The sequence below is a fragment of the Erpetoichthys calabaricus genome, chromosome 8 (genome assembly GCF_900747795.2).
Source record: "Erpetoichthys calabaricus chromosome 8, fErpCal1.3, whole genome shotgun sequence".
Lineage (NCBI taxonomy): Eukaryota > Metazoa > Chordata > Cladistia > Polypteriformes > Polypteridae > Erpetoichthys > Erpetoichthys calabaricus.
In genome coordinates, this window is record NC_041401.2 from 131475850 (window position 1) to 131495098 (window position 19249).

General features: G+C 41.0%; 1 protein-coding gene across 1 annotated transcript in view; it reads right to left on the minus strand.

Annotated features, from left to right (window-relative positions):
* Positions 1-19249, minus strand: part of cfap74 (cilia and flagella associated protein 74) — a 525252-nt gene that overhangs the window by 482866 nt on the left and 23137 nt on the right. The window contains exons 3-4 of the mRNA XM_051931357.1: positions 17266-17356; positions 7980-8129 (exon numbers count right to left, since the gene is read on the minus strand). Of these exons, the coding sequence (XP_051787317.1) occupies positions 7980-8129; positions 17266-17356 (241 nt within the window). The remainder of the gene's footprint in view (positions 1-7979; positions 8130-17265; positions 17357-19249) is intronic.

The following is a 19249-nucleotide window of genomic DNA, read 5'->3' on the forward strand; positions in this document are numbered from 1 at the left end:
TATTAGAAATTAACATTTTATTTCCAGTTATTTAATTTGTCCAATTACTTTTGAGCCCCTGAAATGAAGGGATTGTGTTAAAAAATGCTTTAGTTGCCTCACATTTTCATGCAATCGTTTTGTTTACCCCACTGAATTAAAGCTGAAAGTCTACAATTCAACTGCATCTGAGTTGTTTCATTTAAAATTCATTGTGGTAATGTACAGAACCAAAATTAGAAAAACGTTGTCTCTGTCCAAATATTTATGGACCTAACTGTATGCTGACTTTCAAAAGCGAGCTTGAGACACGCAGTAAAAACCAAAAAAGGGTCAACTCCTAACTCTTTCACACTTTCTGATCAACACGTTCATTGCCATCTTGCAGCAGCTATTTTAGCAAATTTTATGACCTTCAAAGGAGAGCTCCTGAAATTTTCTTGCCTCTCGATTAACTGTCAGACAGTCTTGATAATTAACAAACCACATTATAATAGCGGGAGGGCAAGATTTGTTAACCTGTGCACTATTGGCCTTCTGTGCCCTCTCTGTAATGGACTCAAAGGAATAAAGAGCAGGAAGAGCTGACAAAGGAATGTCAGCATATATTTTTCCTTTGCGGAAGAATAATTTTAGGGTAATACAGCATTCACCTTATGAAATAGCATAAAGGGTTCATAAATGCTGGAAAACCAGATAAAGGTCAAGTAAACAACAAAATGTACTGAAAGATGACTAAGAGATAACTAAGAAATCAGCAGATGTCCTGTAAACAACCAGAATGGACAGTTGTTATATGCACGGAAATTTCAAGGGTGGTAGCTCATCTCAAAAGGTATAAGAACCACCAGAATATAATCTCTTATATATATTTCTCTTCTGGTTCATCCTGCTTCCACTTCAGAACCGGTCCCGCCCACACACAGCCGACACGGCATTTCTCAATTCCTATTTGCCCTCTTCCAAACCCTTCCCCACGCTGCCTGTGGCTCCTCTTCAAAACCGGTCCCACCCACACGCAGCCAAAACGGCATTTCTCGATTCCTATTTGTCCTCTTCCAAACCCTTCCCCACACTGCCTGGACAGTTGTATGTTTTTGATACAGCACAAGCTACTGAAGTACGCTTACAAAATAAAGCAAACTCTGCATGCAGCGAAAATTTACTTCTCCAGCTAGATTCCATGCTCAGAACCATCAACCCCTTCACTAAATCATACAAAGACATGCATGAAATCGCTCAGTCCAATCCAACAGCATCTGTACGAATGGTTTTCAAGGAAAACCTTAGGCAGGATTTACGCCAATACAATGCCCCGACATGTCACACCCATGTTGCAGCGATTTTTGTCGAAGAAGATGGCGAACCGCCTGCCAAAAGGGATATTTGCATCTATCCCATAGGCAACTCCTTTAAATCAGATTTCCACACTCAGTATGAATTGCGATCCTATGGTTTACCCACTTTAATTCTCTTACGGAGACATTGGCTGGCACAAAGATTTACAACATGTTCCCGATAAAAGGACTGCCAAGCGAATAAAGCTTACTCAATGCCAAATTTACGCATACAGATTAGCTTCTCAACTATCTCAGATTACATCAAGATCAATTACAACAAGATCTGCACGTGGAATAATACAAATGACTATCAGACACACTGCAAGCAAACGCTGTGTCCCAGATGGATGGGGACAAGCACAGGATTGGACGGAGTGTGTTGTGTCCCCGCCAGTGAGTGGTCAAAGGTGGGACTAACGAACGTCAATTCTGGGACGGTCGAAGACCCAACTGAGCAGGCGCAGGAGCTCCATGGCTCCCAGCCGGATGGGAAAAGTGAACAAACTGTAAGTTCCGCCTCGGCTGATGTTTTGGTTTTGCTGGCGGCTGTACGAGAGTTGGAGGAAGCCCTTCGACCCGTACAGTCGCTGTTTCAGGTCCTGCACTTGATGCGAGAGGTGATCAACGGGCTGGAGAAGAAAACGGAGGCTTCCCTGACGACAATAAAGGAGTGGGGGGATACACCATGGGATTCTCTAGCCCGAGCAGTGATGCAGTGCAGGTAAGTACTACCGGCACCGTAAAGGAAAGGGGAAGCCCTAGCGAAGGGACCCGTGACGTAAGTGACCGGAGTCGACTAGCAGGGTGTCCTACAGTAGATCGGGGGACGAGTACTGAGCAAGCAGTGGGAGAAGAGACGGGGGGATGGTGCCGGCTTGTATGTGTCGGCACCCAAACCGCCCTGCTCCAAGAAGCTGCAGCGCTCGGAACCCGTTCAAGAGGAGTGCAAACAGCACGGGGTCCCTCTTTGTCCCATAAGGGGATCCAGGCTGTTGCAGCACCCCAGAGTAACGGGAGGCCCCGGAGAAAGAAGGAGGGGGTCTCCCGACAGAAAGAAGCGAGGGCCAGAGAGCTCGCAGGTGGTGAGAGAGCTCTCTCCACCTCGATGGAGAGCAACCCCAAAACTAGCTGAGGAGACACAGGCACGGGCATTCCCGTCTTGTTTTCAGGTCCGGAGGGCACCGGAACGGCAGGGAGTCCGCCGGTGTTACAAGTGCCATGGGGCCGGTCGTCTGTGGAGGCATTGTCCGTACGCCAGTAGGCGGCGTCGGGACGACATCTCCGCCTCTCGTTTATGTTTTGCAGGACCGGACCGTGGACGATGATATGCCGGCACCCCACCATGGGAAACACACAGCCCTCGCGGGATGGGCCCCTTTGCCGTACAGGCTTCAGCTGGTGCTGGGACAATGTCCCAGATGGATGGGGACTCTACCCAGCCAGGACGCCTGGACGGTCCCCGTGATGGACAATACATCCCCTGGGCCATGAGGGGGCAGCCGCCCAGGTCTGCTTATGGGCCACTGGACCGGAGCTGGGACACTCATCCCTACCGGAGGATGTGCCCACCGCCTGGGGGCGCCCAGACAGCTGTGAGGTCCTAGATGGCAGCACTTCCGCCACACCAGGAAGTGTTGCCAGAAGAATTCCCAGGGTAACCTGGAGTGCTTCCGGGGGCTCTCTTGACACTTCCGCCACACCAGGAAGTGTCATCAGGGGGAGCACCTGGAGCTCATCCGGGTCGGTAGAAAAGGGATCACCTCCTTCCAGAAGCAGAGCCAGAGTTGGGAGGAAGGAGACGAAGCTTGTGAGAAGAGGAGTGGAGGTTGGAAAGAGAAAGAGAAAAGAAAGAAAGGAGAAAAAGAGTGTTCGAGGAAGGCATTGTGGTGCTTTGAAGAAATATAGAAGTGTGTTTTGGATATTCTGGTGTCTGTCTGTCTGTGTCCGGGGGTATGCTTTCCACAGGTGAAAACAACAACGTACGTATAGGCAAAATGATCATATTACTGTCCACTTTTCCAGGAAGTCCAAGATACATGCAACAAAACTATCAGGATGCCATGGAAATAGTACGTAAATTCGGAAAGCCTGATTTATTTATCACTTTCACATGTAATCCTGCTTGGCCGGAAATTCTAAATGCACTGCCGGATACCCAAAGACCAGAGCACAGACCTGATATTGTAGTATGAGTCTTTTGGATTAAGCTTAAGGAATTACTTAGAGACATTCTACAACAACATCTTTTTGGGATTGTTATTGTTTTCTAGGGTTAGATCTTTCGACTCGTTATCTGTCGTCTCCACCAAAACACCTATTCACAACTGTGTCGTTCAAGAAGTTTTTATTTCTTCTTGATTTCTGAATTCCTTCCTCACCGTTTTCCGTTCCTATTCTTACATCGCCGTATGCTATGGCGGGCGTCGGCTAGTAGACTCTTATTTTATATAAGTCATTTGGGTGTAAACCAACAAACCAACCATTGTACATTTAAACAATGATTGACACTATATAAATTCAATAGTTTATAAAATGAACCTCAAATCTTTGTTTCTCTGATCATTTTGACAATGCTGTAACAGACTGCTACTGAAGAATGCTTCCTCTAAGGAATTTTGCCGAGGAGTAATTAAAAGATACAATGAATGTCTTTTCCCCTGCCCAATTACTGATTTGTCCTGTTAGATGATGTTTCTTTCTTTAATAAGATTGCTCGCCAAAACCACCCCCACCCCCCCCGTAAAGTGCTATGCTCCGTTGCAAAGAGGGGGACTGAACGCACCCCAAAAGAGACAAGGTCGCTCGTCCAAAACCCCTCTTTAACAGTGATACAATGGGAATCAAATAACAGTTGGTTTTTATAACCTTTTCTTTGCTCGATCAGCTGCTGGCTTGCTGCTGCTCCTGTGTGGCGTGATCTGCATTTCGTACAGCACTTCAAACATTTTAAAGTCACTGCCTTGTCTCTCTTCTCCCCAGAAATCCTCAAACACAATTCAATCTCTTTTCACTGTTCCGTTATTTCACCGAATAATATTTTCTGTTTGTTTGCGCTAATGCGATCTTTACTCTATGGCTACGCGCCGTTGTGAAGAGGGGGGCTGAACGCACCCCAAGGAGACGCTTTGCTCCTCCGAAACCCCTCTTAAAATGGTGATACAATGGGAAACAAATACAGTTTTTTTTTTTTACCTCCTCTTTGCTTGATCAGCTGCTGGCTTGCTGCTGCTCCTGTGCCGTGTGATCTGCATTTCGTGCAGCGCTTCAAACATTTTAAAGTCACTGCTTTGTCTCTCTTCTCCCCCAGACATTCTCAAACACTATTCAATCTCTTTTTTACTCTCTTTTTTTGAGACTTTCTAATTTTCCTACTTCCATTATCTTTAAACTGCTCTGCATATGTATCACAGGCCTTGCTTCCAAAAGTTGACGTGACTTGTCTGTCTCGCGGGACAGTGTCTCCGTCTCTCTTCAAAAGATCACGTCTCATCCCAAGTTTTTTTTTTTTTTTAATAATAGAGAGTTAACTTTCTACCACACCTTCTATACCAATCCTTATTCCGACAAGTCTAAAGTTATACGGCACTGACAACCTTTCATCTTAGTAAACTTTCCTGACAGAGATTCAACTTCCCCACTGATGACAGTGATTTCCACAGTATGGGGTTCAGCTATTGCTTTAACCTCCTTAGTGTTATTTCCGAGTGCCAGTCAGGCAATGGTATAGATGCATCTTGCATAAGACCCGAGGATTACTTGAGCTGTAAAAGTGCCAACATCGTTAGCACCAAGTCTTACTCGTGCAATGATATAGGCGTTTGTAACTTAAACATCAGGCCCAAGCGTTACCCTGGCAATGCTGTAGACATGTCTTCTCCTAGCCTCATAATGGCATCTTGTAAGAAAAGCCTTTCATTAGCATTGATGATGAGGTGAATTTGTCTTCAGGAAGTGAAATTGAAATGGACAGTGAAACCAAAAGTGATTCTGGTAAATCTGAAAGTCACTCGCACGTGTGTTCATATTATCATTACTATACTTTCTGCACTTATGTCTTTGTACTTTAAGTGTTTTGCACGTTACAGTAGAAAGATGAGATTCAATAAGAAATTTACGTTTTTTTGAGAAAAAAATGTAACGCTAAGGAGATAAACAGATACTACATCCTTCTGTATCATCTTGATGTCAGTCCTTAAGGCATTCATATCAGACTAGAGCTTAGCTCTGCTGAAAGATAACTGGTAAAGAGTTCACCTGGGGCCTCATGCATAACACCGTGCATAGAATTCGCACTATAACATGACGTAAGCACAAAAGCCGAAATGTGCTTACGCACAGAAAAATCCAGATGCAGGAATCTGTGCGCTCGCCAACTTCCGCATTCTTCCACTACATAAATCCCGCTCAGCGTGAAATAAACGGACGTGCACGCGCTTGCTGTCCTGCCCCAACTCTTCCCAGAATTACGCTTCTTTGAATATGCAAATCAATATAAATAGCCCTTAAGCCCAGCGTTCTGTGAAAAGGCAATGGCACAGGTACAAGGAAAAATAGAAGAATTTCAGCGAATACCAAATGGAGGCAAAGAAAAACATACTATTTGTTGGTTTAAACAGTTATATAAGCAACAAAAGGAAGTTGATCGAGTGACATAGCGTGTCGGAAAAACTCGAAAGCTCAAGTTCACAAAGTCGCACAGTGCCGAAATAAAAAAGTTGTCACATATCAAAGTCGGCGTGAAAAGGCGAGTCGTAGCCCACCGTCTGAGTGTCATATGAAAGCTTATTAGGGTATGTGAAAAAAAAGGCACACAGTGTGAAAAAAGCACGAAATGTCAACTTTAATCTCAAAATTTCAACTTTAATCACGTAGTTTACTTTGTCATTAAAGTAGAACATCATAAATTTCATCTTAAAATCGTTTAATTTACTAGTTTCTCAAATCCCATCGTAACTAAAGTAGCACGTTAAATGCTTTGTTTTGTATTTGATCTTATATGTGCTCTATGTGCCTGAATCACTACGTGCTCTTCCTCCGACAGGACACAGAATCCATTACGTTTGTAATATTACAGCTCTCTGAGTAATTAAAATACTGAAGTATACGTGATATAATTTTCATGATGATATGAGTTAAAGCATGTTATTAAACGGGAACACGGTGGCGCAGTGATTGTTCATGTCTTACAGCAAGATGCTTGTTGCGCCATGCGCGACCGTCAATGAAATGCTCCTTACTTTTCTTTCTCCAAATACCCAATCACCACACAATCAGCTCTGTAATAGACGTTAAGCCATCTGTAAGCTTAGAACGCCGATTCTTCAAAACGTTTAAGGAACATCGAAATATCTTCGTAATGTTTAATTATTCTATCCATCTATCCTTCCAGTGTCGCGCCAGCCACAGCACGAAAACAGCGATCGATAGATAGATAGATAGATAGATAGATAGATAGATAGATAGATAGATAGATAGATAGATAGATAGATAGATAGATAGATAGATAGATAGATAGATAGATAGATAGATAGATAGATAGATAGATAGATAGATAGATAGATACTTTATTAATCCCAAGGGGAAATTCACAATTCAGCGTGAGGAAGGAACAAACTGTACAAAGATCAAGCTCGCTAGTGCTGCAGCACCGTGTAGTTAAAGTTGAAGTTTTATCTGTATAATATAATCAACATATTTGGCTGCATTTCATCTTAAAAATGATATCGTCATCATATGTACAGTAAATACACGCTTTATAAAGTGGCTCAGGATGTGCAATATTATAACTGTATCATAAGTACAATTACCTCACGGTAACTTGCAAGTACAAACAGTTCTACAAGGAGCACTTGAGCCGCCGTCGTGGATGTGGATCTAAGAAAGGGTAACCACACAGGAACAGTAGCACTGCTTTGTCGCTGAGTGCCGGCAGTCTGCAAAACCTAACGAAGAACTTGTGTACGACAGGGTATGAGGTACCGTGGAAATGTGCGTGGCTTTACACCAAGTGTAGGTTTTATACATCACAATTTGAACGTGGAAACGTTCTTACACAACATTTCTGTGCGTACACACCGTTTTTATACATGGGGCCCCTGGTCCTCAACAATTTTTTTCTCCTCAAAGGAGCCATGAGGGGAGAAATTGGAGATCTTTCTCTGCACTGCCTTCAGGTCAGGGTATCTTTTTACCCAGACTGCTAAGAATGGGACAAGTTCTACTTTGCAACGTAGTCAAGAACAGATGCACCAAGGTAAGCTAAATCTTATATGACGTTTTGAAAACATTTAGACATCAAAGGCAATCGGTGGTGAGCAAAAGGTGGAAAGCACGCAAACAGATGCAGAACTAAGGGGCCATTAGCAGCATGCATCACATAAAACCCCAAAATAGAAAAGTTGAAGAATCAGATTTTTTTTTTGAAGAACAATGCTTACAGTAAAATTTAAAAGTTTAAAAACATTAGAGTTGCCAAAATATTTAACACATTTAGCACAAAATTTCACAAACTCATTCCAAAAAAATATTACCAATGTTAGGAAGAGAAACAAGCACAAAGAAATAGAAAGCACCCACAAGAAAATAAAAAAGGATACCAACATAAACATTACATAATTTTAAGATTGCAAAAATAAGAAAACACGAGTTCACTATGCGTACCTTACTTTAAGAAGATCATGATCCTTCTGCTGTCTCATAGAATCAAGTTGGTCAAGTTTCTTACGTAATTTGAAAGTTCTTACTTTCTCAGCATGGGTTATCTTCCATGTTTTATCAGCATCAGCATTAAAATCTCTTTCTTGGTCATCCCTACAAATAAACAAAGAAATTGCCAGTGTACCAGTGATACATTATGGAAAATACAGTATGTTCCACCTAAAAATAACAATGTGTAGTTTTGATTACTTTCTCTGTGTGATTAGCTATATTTAATTTTGAAAATCCACTGTTAAGGTTTTGTCATTTTCTATGGTTTGATTTTTTTCTATATTTATCACCATGTTTGTGATGTCACTATGTTACTATTTTGTTTGCAATTCATGGGCGCCACCATATTGTTGACAGCAATACACTCATTGCTTGTTACTGCTCTGAATGATAGACCAGATCTAAACACTAGTGTGGAGAGTTAATTGCATACTGAAGAGTCTATAGCTGAAGGTGGAAGCCGCCGTCGCTGTATTTTGTATATAACAGCCAGATCGAATGTTGTTTACCTATTTACCTTGATTTATTTACTTATTTTCCTACAGCTTAAAGTCACAAGTAGACTGCAGAGCTTTCCGTGTACATATACAAAGTACAGCGACGGAAAAAGTGCGACATGCATTCTTTCTCCGATGTAAAACCGTCGTCATCATGTTATAGCACGTCTTTATGTGAAAACAGCAGTTTCAGATCAGGGGGTGGGATCGTCAATGTGACTGAGAAAATAAAACTGAATAAAAAAAAAAATTAAAAAAAAAAAAAAAAACAAAGCTAACCTTTACAAGTACCACAAATTTACACCGGCTGTTACAGATTCAAATCAAATGTATGTTTTTATTCTAAAATAGTAAGAATAAGAGCAGCTCACTTCTCAAAACAGACTCATCCAGGGTCGAACCCGTTAAGTTTTGATTACCAGTCAACAGTCGATACCGTTGCGCCACCGAAGCGGTCGTATCAAAGGGGTGTGAATGTCTCACCCTAACACGGGTTCTTTTCTGTAGTTATATTCTTGAATAGAAGCACATTTGTTCTGTTATATTTATACCTTTTGTGAAAGTGTTTATTTCATATTTGGACTTCAGGCTTAACACATTCAGGCTTTACACTTCATGTCTACATTTTGTCAATTATTACTAAAACATGAAAAATGTTTCTGTTTTAACGATGTGTTTACATAGATTGTTGTAGACACGAAACACACATGAAATGCATGTGTTCCAAATAACCATATAGTATTTATAAAAGGTGTCATTTTTCTTGACTTCTCACTCTATACAACTCTAAGCAACTGACACGCAGGTAAACAGACTTGAGCTGAGAAAACTGTGCGGCGGTGTGGGGGATGTGATAGTAGGCTGCTTACTGCTTATCGACACATTTACAGGACAAAAGACGCTGGCGGAAAAGTGTGAAGAGTTTTAAGTTGGGACGAATCTAAGAGTTTTTTCGTAGGCTTTGGTAATTCTAGTGTTAAACAGAAGTAGAAGGATGGATGGGCATCCCAACCAGGAGGCCATTATAAGGGAAGGACAGAGGGAGACAGCCTCCCAGGGCTATGTGTTCCCCCATTACACTGGGTGGTGGTGTTCTTCTGTTATGACTCCTGGTTGGTTGCATGGAAGTTGTAGTGTTAGTGGGCAGCCCTGTTGGGGTCATTGGGTGCTGCTAGGAGAGATTCAGCCTGACCTGGAAGTGTTTCCTGGGTGCAATATGGTAGCACCAGAAATACCCCCATGTCTAGTATAAAGGAAGCTGCTCTGCTTCACCGAGGCAAATTGGAGTTGGATAAATAAGGACAAAGCTCACTTGGGAGAAGTGGAGTAAAAGAGGAAAGAGAATCTTTAATTGTATTTCAAATTTGACATGCCTGTATGAAAGGCATTTGATTGAAATAAATCATTCATTTAAACCCAGACTTGTGTCTGTGAACTTGTGTCTGGATATTTGGGTACTATGACACTCCCTAGTGGTCAACATTGATACACGATTCCTGTCCATCTGCTGGCAAGGACCTGTATTAAGGAGTCAGTTATGGCTAAACCCAGACCAACTGTTTAGGTACAAGCAAATGTAACTGTGACACTCTTTTCAATGGAGAAGGAAGCAGACAAAGCAGGTTGTAAACCTAAGAGGAGCAAGACTTCTACAGGTGTCATGTGCCCATTTAATTGCCTAGATAGAGAAAATTGATGGAAACTGGCCTTGCTTTGGACAACTGAGGTTGTGCTTCTTGACATCCTTAAGGCCACCGTCAGAGATGAAACCTATGCCAAGGTATGTCCAGTCATGAGTTTGAACGGCTGATGAAACATTGAGTAGGAATTCCGCATTCTTAAATCGTAAATACAAAGTCTGAGGCTTGCAGTCTCCTACATTGCTCTGCCTCAAGGCAAGACAACCACAATGCATTGAAGCGGCAGTTACAATATTGGCACCCAATTGGCCAAGAACAGGGTTGGATCGCAAGACATCCCAGGTGGAGGAAGATGGTGACCTGGACTTGAAACTGAACGTGAAAGAACTGCATTGTGGAAAATGACGCAAGGAATATGCCGGTGAGTGATACTCTTTGATCCCACATAGAGAAAAAATTTAGCTGGAAAAAAGTCTGGATTTTTTTTTACAGACTAAATAGATCTTTGTGATAGCCTCCAAACTCCAGAACCTCCACGGAACTCAGCAGGGCATACGCGAATGGCAAGCGTGCCTTCAAATTTAGTAACAGATGTAAAAGTCACTTAGCCTTTTCATGCTAGGCGAGAAGCTCTGAACTACAGATGGTTCATCAGAAATAACCAAACACTATAATGTTCAGTGGAAAATTGGAAATGCTGCTGCAGCCACTGCACACCCTGCTGCAAGATTCAACAGAGAATGCTGTACAAGTTATAGAGATGAAGGATAAAGCACCACTGGAATCAGGGGAAGTCAACCTGAGACAACTGAGCATAGGGTCAGGTCTAATTTGGCTGTACAAGTAAGTATTTCTTGTACCGTAAGCCATAGTGGAATGCAGAGTGAAGTGCTCCTGGATGTGCATGAAGGGAACCGAGTAGCTGCAGTTCCTAGAGAAACAAAACGTGTTATGGCATGTATTATGGCTAGCTTTCTGATGCCTCAGCCTCAGACCTCAGGGAGAGGAGGCCATGTCAGATAAAAAGAATGGAATTCAGTGTCAAATTCACTCTACATCCAACAGAGGGGAGGCAGACACAGGGACTCAGTGTTAATAACAGCAGTATATGCATTCAAAAAAGGTCAGAAGAGGAAAAGACAGTGAGGGGCTGCTCTGGGAGATAAATGCCATCAACTCAGAGAGGAAGTAGCAAGTTCGATGTACCACGTGAACGTCACCGACAGAATAAAACTGAATAATAAAAAACAAGTACCAACTATTACAAGTAGCCAAAATGTACACCGGGTGTTACAGATTCAAATCAAATGTATGTTTTATTATATTACAGTAATAATGATAATAATAGCAGCTCACTACTCAAAACGCTGGAGCACCTGGCCTCAAACCCAGAACCTTTGAGATACAAGGCAGCAGTTCTTACCTCTACACCATTCAAGAATATATATCAACTTCCTGTAAATTGACATTTGAGCTTGGGTTTTTAACTCATTGACAGCAACATGTATATCGAATGATTTTTTTTCTTTGGTTATATTCTTGAATAAAAAGCGTACTTATTTATTTAATATTTGGACAAGGTCTTCACACATTATACACTTCACGTCATTATTAGTATAACATGGAAAAATTTCTGCTTTAGGTATATGTTCAGCATTTCTTGCCTCACATTTCCTTTCATCCTACACTTACACAAATCGTTGCAGTCACGGAACACACATGAAATGCATGCATTCCAAATAATGATGTTACTTACCCTATACAACACCAGGCACCTCACTGCCAGATAAAGAGACTTGGGCTCTGAGAATTTTGCATTGTACTCCGCTCCGTCAGTGGGGGGATGGGTTAGCAGACTGCTTGCTGCTTGTACTGATCGACACATTTGCAAAAGACGCTGATGAGAAGAGGTGCAAAGGAATTTAAAGTGGCCTGGGATTACAAGTTGTTTCGGCTTCAGGGATTCTAGTGTTAAGCCACATAACAGGTGGTCTCTACCTCCTGCTACCCCTATAAATAGTGGCAAACTTTGAAGAGTTGGAAAACCCTGATGAGAAGCAAAACTGTTGTGAATCCAGAAGCCAATATTTATTACAAATGCAACCAAGAGCCCAACATCCAGAAACAATTAAGTTTCATGGATATTTTAAACAATGGGAAAAGCAATTTGCTCCAGAAAGTAAATGTTTTGAGTGTCAGAAGAGGGGATATAAATGGAGACAATGCCCTCTCAGGCTGTCAGAGATGTCTTGGGGGTGTGGCTCTAGGAGATCCCTCTGTAAAGTGACATCCCTGATGTTTCACATGTACGTGATTGTAGCGTACTAGCAAGATAGAAATATGATGGTGTCTAGGTAAGGTCAGTGTATACTTTTCACCACTCTCCAGTTGCACATTTTTAAGTCGACCTCCAATCCTGATAAGGCCTTCAACCACTTTGGGGTCAGGTTTAAAAAGTGAAGTGTTTTTATCTACAGTTTTCCAATTATCAGGCAAATGTAGCTCCTTCATATAAGCTTCAGTATGGACTAACTTAAGTTTGGTATTTGAAGCCCGAGAAAGTTCATCAGGTGTACAGTACATGCTTTAAAGCAGTAGTGGCAGCCTCTGCATTCAGTTAAGTTTTGAGCTGCATTGTAGGAGTAAGCAATGTGGATAAAGAGGGCTATAGCTCTGACTAACGAGTTTCAGGAAGACCAGTCGGTGGTCAGCCCTTCTTTTATTCGAATGCGAGTAGCACAGTTTGTAACTGTTTGCTGTATTTCAGTTTCCTTGTCAGGGTTCAGAAATTCAAAAAACACTGATGTCTCTTGTTGATTTTCTTGGTGCTTGTATAGAAAAGCTGGTCCAGTAAACCATATTGTCTCTGCCAAATGTGATGCACCAATGGACCTAGACGCATAATCACCTGGGTTTTCATTTGAAGGTATATAACCACTGCTCAGGCTTTGCTGACTGACAAATGCAATAAATTCTGTTGTGCACATAGATGCGGGACAAGGTTGAGGAGACCCTGGAGAGGTGGAAATATGCTTTAGAGAGGAATGAAGGTCAGTAGGAACAAGACAGAATACATGTGTGTGAATTAGAGGAAGGTCAGTGGAATGTTGAGGAAGAGTAGAGTTGGCAAAGGTGGACAAGTTTAAATACTTGGTGAAAAAGAGTGCAGGCAGGGTGGAATGGGTGGAGAAGAGTGTCAGGAGTAATTTGTGACAGATGGGTATCAGAAAGAGTGAAAGGGAAGAGCTACAGGACGGTAGTGAGACCAGTTATGGGTTGAAGACTGTGGCACTGACCAGAAAGCAGGAGACAGAGCTGGAGGTAGCAGAGTTAAAGATGCCAAGATTTGCACTGGGTGTGACGAGGATGGATAGGATTAGAAATGAGTACATTAGAGGGTCAGCTCAAGTTGGACGGTTGGGAGACAAAGTCAGGGAGGTAAGATTGTGTTGGTTTGGACCAAGGTTATTATAGTTAACGAAAACTAAAATCAAAACTGAAACTATTATTAAAAAAAACATTTTCGTAAACTGTAATAAAATAATTAACAAAACCGAAATGAAAAACTAAAACTAAACGAAACTATTAAAGTAGCTGGAAAGACTAACTGAAATAAAATAATAATTTATTAAAATATTTTTAGTTTTCATTTAACTGTAAAACAGAAAGTCATCCACCACGAGCCACCTGCACATTTTCATCCAGTGAACAGCAGCTGTTGATGGAGGGCAAGTGTTCATACAGCATTTGTGGTGACAGAGCAATCTGAAAGAGAAAGCGATTTATGTGCCACTTTCTTTGCACTTGTTGTATATCAAGATGTAATTCAAATGGCTGAAATCAGAATGTGCTGCTCAACAAAACCTTTACCATATGGACAGAAAAATCACAAGTGAGTAGCGTTTCAGTTTATTTCTATAGTGACTGCTTTTTGTTGACAGCAATTCACCTGCCACGTCGCACAGAGGAAATTGTTTTTTACTTTCTCATATATGAAGTATAGAGAAAGTATAGTAATCATGAAAAAATTTGAGCTCGATTTTTTGATAAATCTTGACGTTATAGACCTCCCAGAGTCCAAAAATACAGTTTTTTGGAATTGTGTGTGTGCGCGTGTGTGTAAACACAATAACTCAAAAATGCAACTAGATAGATGGATGAAATTTGGCATGTGGTTGTTATACCACAATTGTAGATCTGTATTAACTTTTGGGCCAAATCCATCACCCACAAGTGGTACTTTACTTGAACACATACACGATTTATTTGTTTTATTCATGCAGCAGCAGAGTCCGATTTATTCAACTTTACTTTTATAATAATTGTTTAATATATTATTCATTTGATTTGATTTGTTGTTGATGGTTCCTTAATGTACATTATATAAAAATATAATCATTGTCTTGCGGTTTACTCCTCAAATATCCATCCCCATATCTGACTATACAAGAAAGTTAAGGGGAGACCAGTCCCAGTTTTTGAAAATAAAACGGCACCAATCGAAAGACTGATTAAGTCATCATACAAGATCAGCATATCGTTGCTGAACAATCACATTTGCTTTAAAAACATCGTTTAACAATGAAGTAATACAAACAAAGGTAGGTAGGCGAAAAGAGTCTGCCAAGTGATGAAAAACTAAACATACTAATGGGTTTTTATATTATTCTATATTTATTAATTTATCTTTTTTAGTTCATATTCACAACTCAAAATACCTGATATTGTGAAAGTAATCCATTAGCAGAATTATATTTTAAAATATTTGTCTCCCTTTTTCCAATGTTTTTTTCTCTCTCTCAAAATAGATAGTTGAAATATTATATTCATTTTGTTCTTATGCCCTATAATACATATTGCATACCAGGGAGTTTTCCTGCCTTACATCCAAACCTGCTGCGGTAGGCACCAGGTTTCCTGCGATCCTGCTCTGGATAAACAGGTTTAGATAATGTATTTATTGTTCTTGGTGGCACAGTGGCGCAGTGGGTAGCACTGCTGCCTCGCAGTTAGGAGACCCAGGTTCGCTTCCTGGGTCCTCTCTGCATGGAGTTTGCATGTTCTCCCCGTGTCTGTGTGGGTTTCCTGTGTGGGTTTCCTCCCACAGTCCAAAGACATGCAGGTTGGGTGCATTGGCGATTCTAAATTGTCCCTAGTGTGTGCTTCATGTGTGTGTGCACGCCCTGTGGTGGGCTGGTGCTCTGCCCAGGGTTTGTTTCCTTCCTTGTGCCCTGTGTTGGCTGGGATTGGCTCCAGCAGGCCCCCATGACCCTGTAGTTAGGATATAGCGGGTTGGATAATGGATGGATGGATATATTGTTCTTAATCTCAGATGCTGTCTCTGTCCTTTTATGCCTGTCCGTACTCCTATTACCTGCTCTTGCTCTGCTCATTATGGGTTTACTGTCCTTTATGTTGGGCTATTCAAGTCCTAACCTTGACACTACATGCTTGTTTTTCTTTGTTTCCCTCAATACAGCTAGGTGGGGTCTGCATACTGACTCAAGCCTATGAGCCCTATTCTTCCTAAGCCCCTGTGATTTTCATGACAAAATATTTTAAAAATTATAAAATTGTGTATAATTGTTCATATTCAGTATCTAGTTTTCATTATGCATGTTTTTATCAAACAAAAACAAAACCAGATATTAAACCATGTAGTGTAGTAAGCTTCCACTAACATTATACTTGTATTAAAAACTTTTAAGTGTACAGTTCTGTCTGATTGTGACACAAAACTAAACTCCTAAGGAGCTCCATGCCATAATTACTAAAACTAAAACTAAAACTAATAGATGTAAATAATAGATATATAATATATAATAATATCTATAAAATATCTCTGTGAAATAAAAACTAAAACTAAAAATACACTATGAAGGAAAACTAAAACAAAACTGAATTTCCAAGTAAGGTCAGAAAAAATATAGAAATAGAAACTAATATAAAAAGGCAAAACTATAATAACCTTGGTTTGGACATGTGCAGAAGAGAGATGTGGGGTATATTAGGAAAAGGATGTTAAAAATGGAGCTGCCAGGCCAGAGGAAAAGAGGAGGGCCTAAGAGAAGATTTATGGATGTGGTGAGAGAGGACATGCAGGTGGTGGGTGTGACAGACCAAGATGTGCCACCGCCTCCAACCCATATAACATAGCTGGTCTCACTACTGTCCTGTAGACCTTCCCTTTCACTCTTGCTGATACCCATCTGTCACAAATTACTCCAGACACTCTTCTCCACCCATTCCATCCTGCCTGCACTCTCTTTTTCACCTCTCTTACACAATCCCCATTACTCTGTACTGTTGATCCCAAGTATTTAAACTCATCCATCTTCGCCAACTCTACTCCCTGCATCCTCACAATTCCACTGACCTCCCTCTCATTTATAAACATGTATTCTGTCTTGTTTCTATTGACCTTCATTCCTCTCCTCTCTAGAGCATATCTCCACCTCTCCAGGGTCTCCTCAACCTGCCTCTCAAAGTACTCTTTCCATCTGCTCAACACACTCCTCGCTTGTGAGTACGTTTCCAACATTCAAAGTTCCTACCCCAGTTCCACTCTCTTTACTGTCCTCCTCTCCTCCTGCCTCCAGACACGTCTGCCCCCTCTTCTTCTCCTTCTGCCAACAGTAGCCCAATTTCCGCCAGCACCCTGTTGGCTAACAGTGCTGGTGGCAGTCGTTGTTAACCCAGGGCTCGACCGATCCGGTATGGAAATTTGTATTGTTGTCAGCAAATTGATTTGCCCTTCCTGACGTAACCCTCCCCATTTATCCGGGCTTGGGACCGGCACAAAGAAACACACTGGTTTGTGCATCCCCTGTGGCTGGGTTTGTATGCACTATAAGTGTATAATACAAAAAAAACATTTACCTGCTATAAAAGCCTATTTTAATTAGAACATAGCTATTTTAAAAAACTGAATGACAAAATTCTGATTCTGATTTTCTGATTATAGCATATAGTTTTGCAAAGTGCAATATACACTGTATCTCTTGAATAATAAGCAAATATTATCATGCAACATATAAATTAATAATCATCACAACAATTAATAATAATATCTCAATAATAAATAATATCATACTGCATTACCAACTGGAATCAGAGCTGAACCCATCCTGCTGATCAGTGGAAACTGGAAACAGCGTATCCTCATATTTCAATACATTTTCCATTGCTTCCTCTTGTAAAAAATAAAAATAAAGGAAAACAAGTAATTAGACAAACACATCTGCTGTTTATTGAACATATACTGTATGTCAGCCACAATCACAAGCGCATTGAGTGTTTTACAGATCCTAGAGAAGGGAAACAGCCACCAATGTAATTTCTGTTTGTGCCTTTAGAAAGGAGGAGGATCTGGAAGACAACTCACACACTTTAAGCCACAGCCCTTTCACTCCTTCAACTATATAATTAGCCATATTTGTGGAAGTCAGCATTCATTTGGGAGATATACAGATATATTAATGATCTGGATAAGAATATAAGTAACAAGCTGGTTAAATCTGCAAATGATACCAAGCTAGGTGGACTGGCAGATAACCTAGAATCCGCTGAATCATTACAGAGGTACTTGGACAGCATATATGCTTGGGCAGATTTGTGGCAGAAGAAATCTAATGTAAGTAAATGTAAAGTATTACATGTAGAAGGTAAAAATGTTAGGTTTGAACACACAATGACAGGTCTGGAAATCAAACGTTCACCTTATGAGAAGGTTTTAGGAGTAGTAGTGGACTTAACAATATCAACTGCTAGACAATCTTAAAAGAAGGCTTACAGAATGTTAGGTTATATAGCATGATATGTGGAGTAGAAGTTCAAGGAGGTTATGCTCAAGCTTTATAACACACAGATGAGGCCTCATCTGGAGTATTGTGTACATCTTTGGTATTCAGGCTAGAAAAAGGAAAGCAGCACTAGAAAAACTCAAGAGAAGTGTGACTAGGCTGATTCCAGATCTACAAGGGAAGAATTGACGAAAAATTAAAAGAACTGAGTCTTTATAGTTTAAGCAAAAGAAGATTAAGAGGAGATATGATTGAAGTATTTAAAATTATGAAGGGAATTAGCCTGTTATTTTAAAATCAACTCGTTAAGAACACGGGGACACAGTTGGAAACATGTTAAGGGTAAAGTTCACACAAAAATTACAAAGTTTTTCTTTACACAGAGAACCAGAGATGCATGAAATAAGCTAACAAGCAGTGTGGTAGATAGTAGGAATTTGGGGACTTTCAAAACTGCAGAGTGTTATTTTAGAAGAATTAAGTGGACAGGACTAGAGAGTTTTGTTGAGCTGAATGGCCTATTCTCGTCTAGATTGTTCTAATGTTCTACTGACAAGTGGATCCACCCTCACTCCCTTCCAGGGAGGTCTTCTACTTGTGCACCTGGAATGCAATACACCATGTAAGACTGTCTGTCTCTGGAGCAAACCTGTGCTTTAGTTCCCCTAATCATTGACTGCCTTAATATTACAACCTTGCTTTTTCCAGGAACTGCTTTTGCGGCTCCTCTAGTCCAACCATCTCAGGGTCTTCACAGACAGCTCCGGAAAGACCTGAAAACAGTTTGACACCTCCAATTCTGGGGTTGATGCCCCCTGGCACCTATCCAGTCTAGTCTTCAGTCCACCACCTTAGGGATGCACATGATCTCTCTAAAAAAACACCACGACCAAGTCCTCCAATTCTCTACTACAGTGCAGGCCAGCCAATTCCTCTAATTCAGCGACCCTGAGCTTGACGTGCTGAATCAGTTGGCATCTCCTGCAGACATAGCCTTCAAGGAAGGCAGTTTCCTTTAATCCATCTTCCTAGGAAGGAATTGCTGTTACTTTTAACTATGTTACTATGACAGCAGTTATTTACTTTTAGACTTGCTAGTTTCAGCTACTACTTACTGCCTTGCTGACACTAGTTTTGAACAAGTGCTATAACAAGTATGAGTAACAAGTAACCTTTCCAAACTCCTCTTCAAAAAGTCACACACATTTGCTCGTTTGGGTGAAAAAATGCAAAATTCTCAGCACTTCTTCCATTCACAAACATGATATCAGCATGTCAGCACA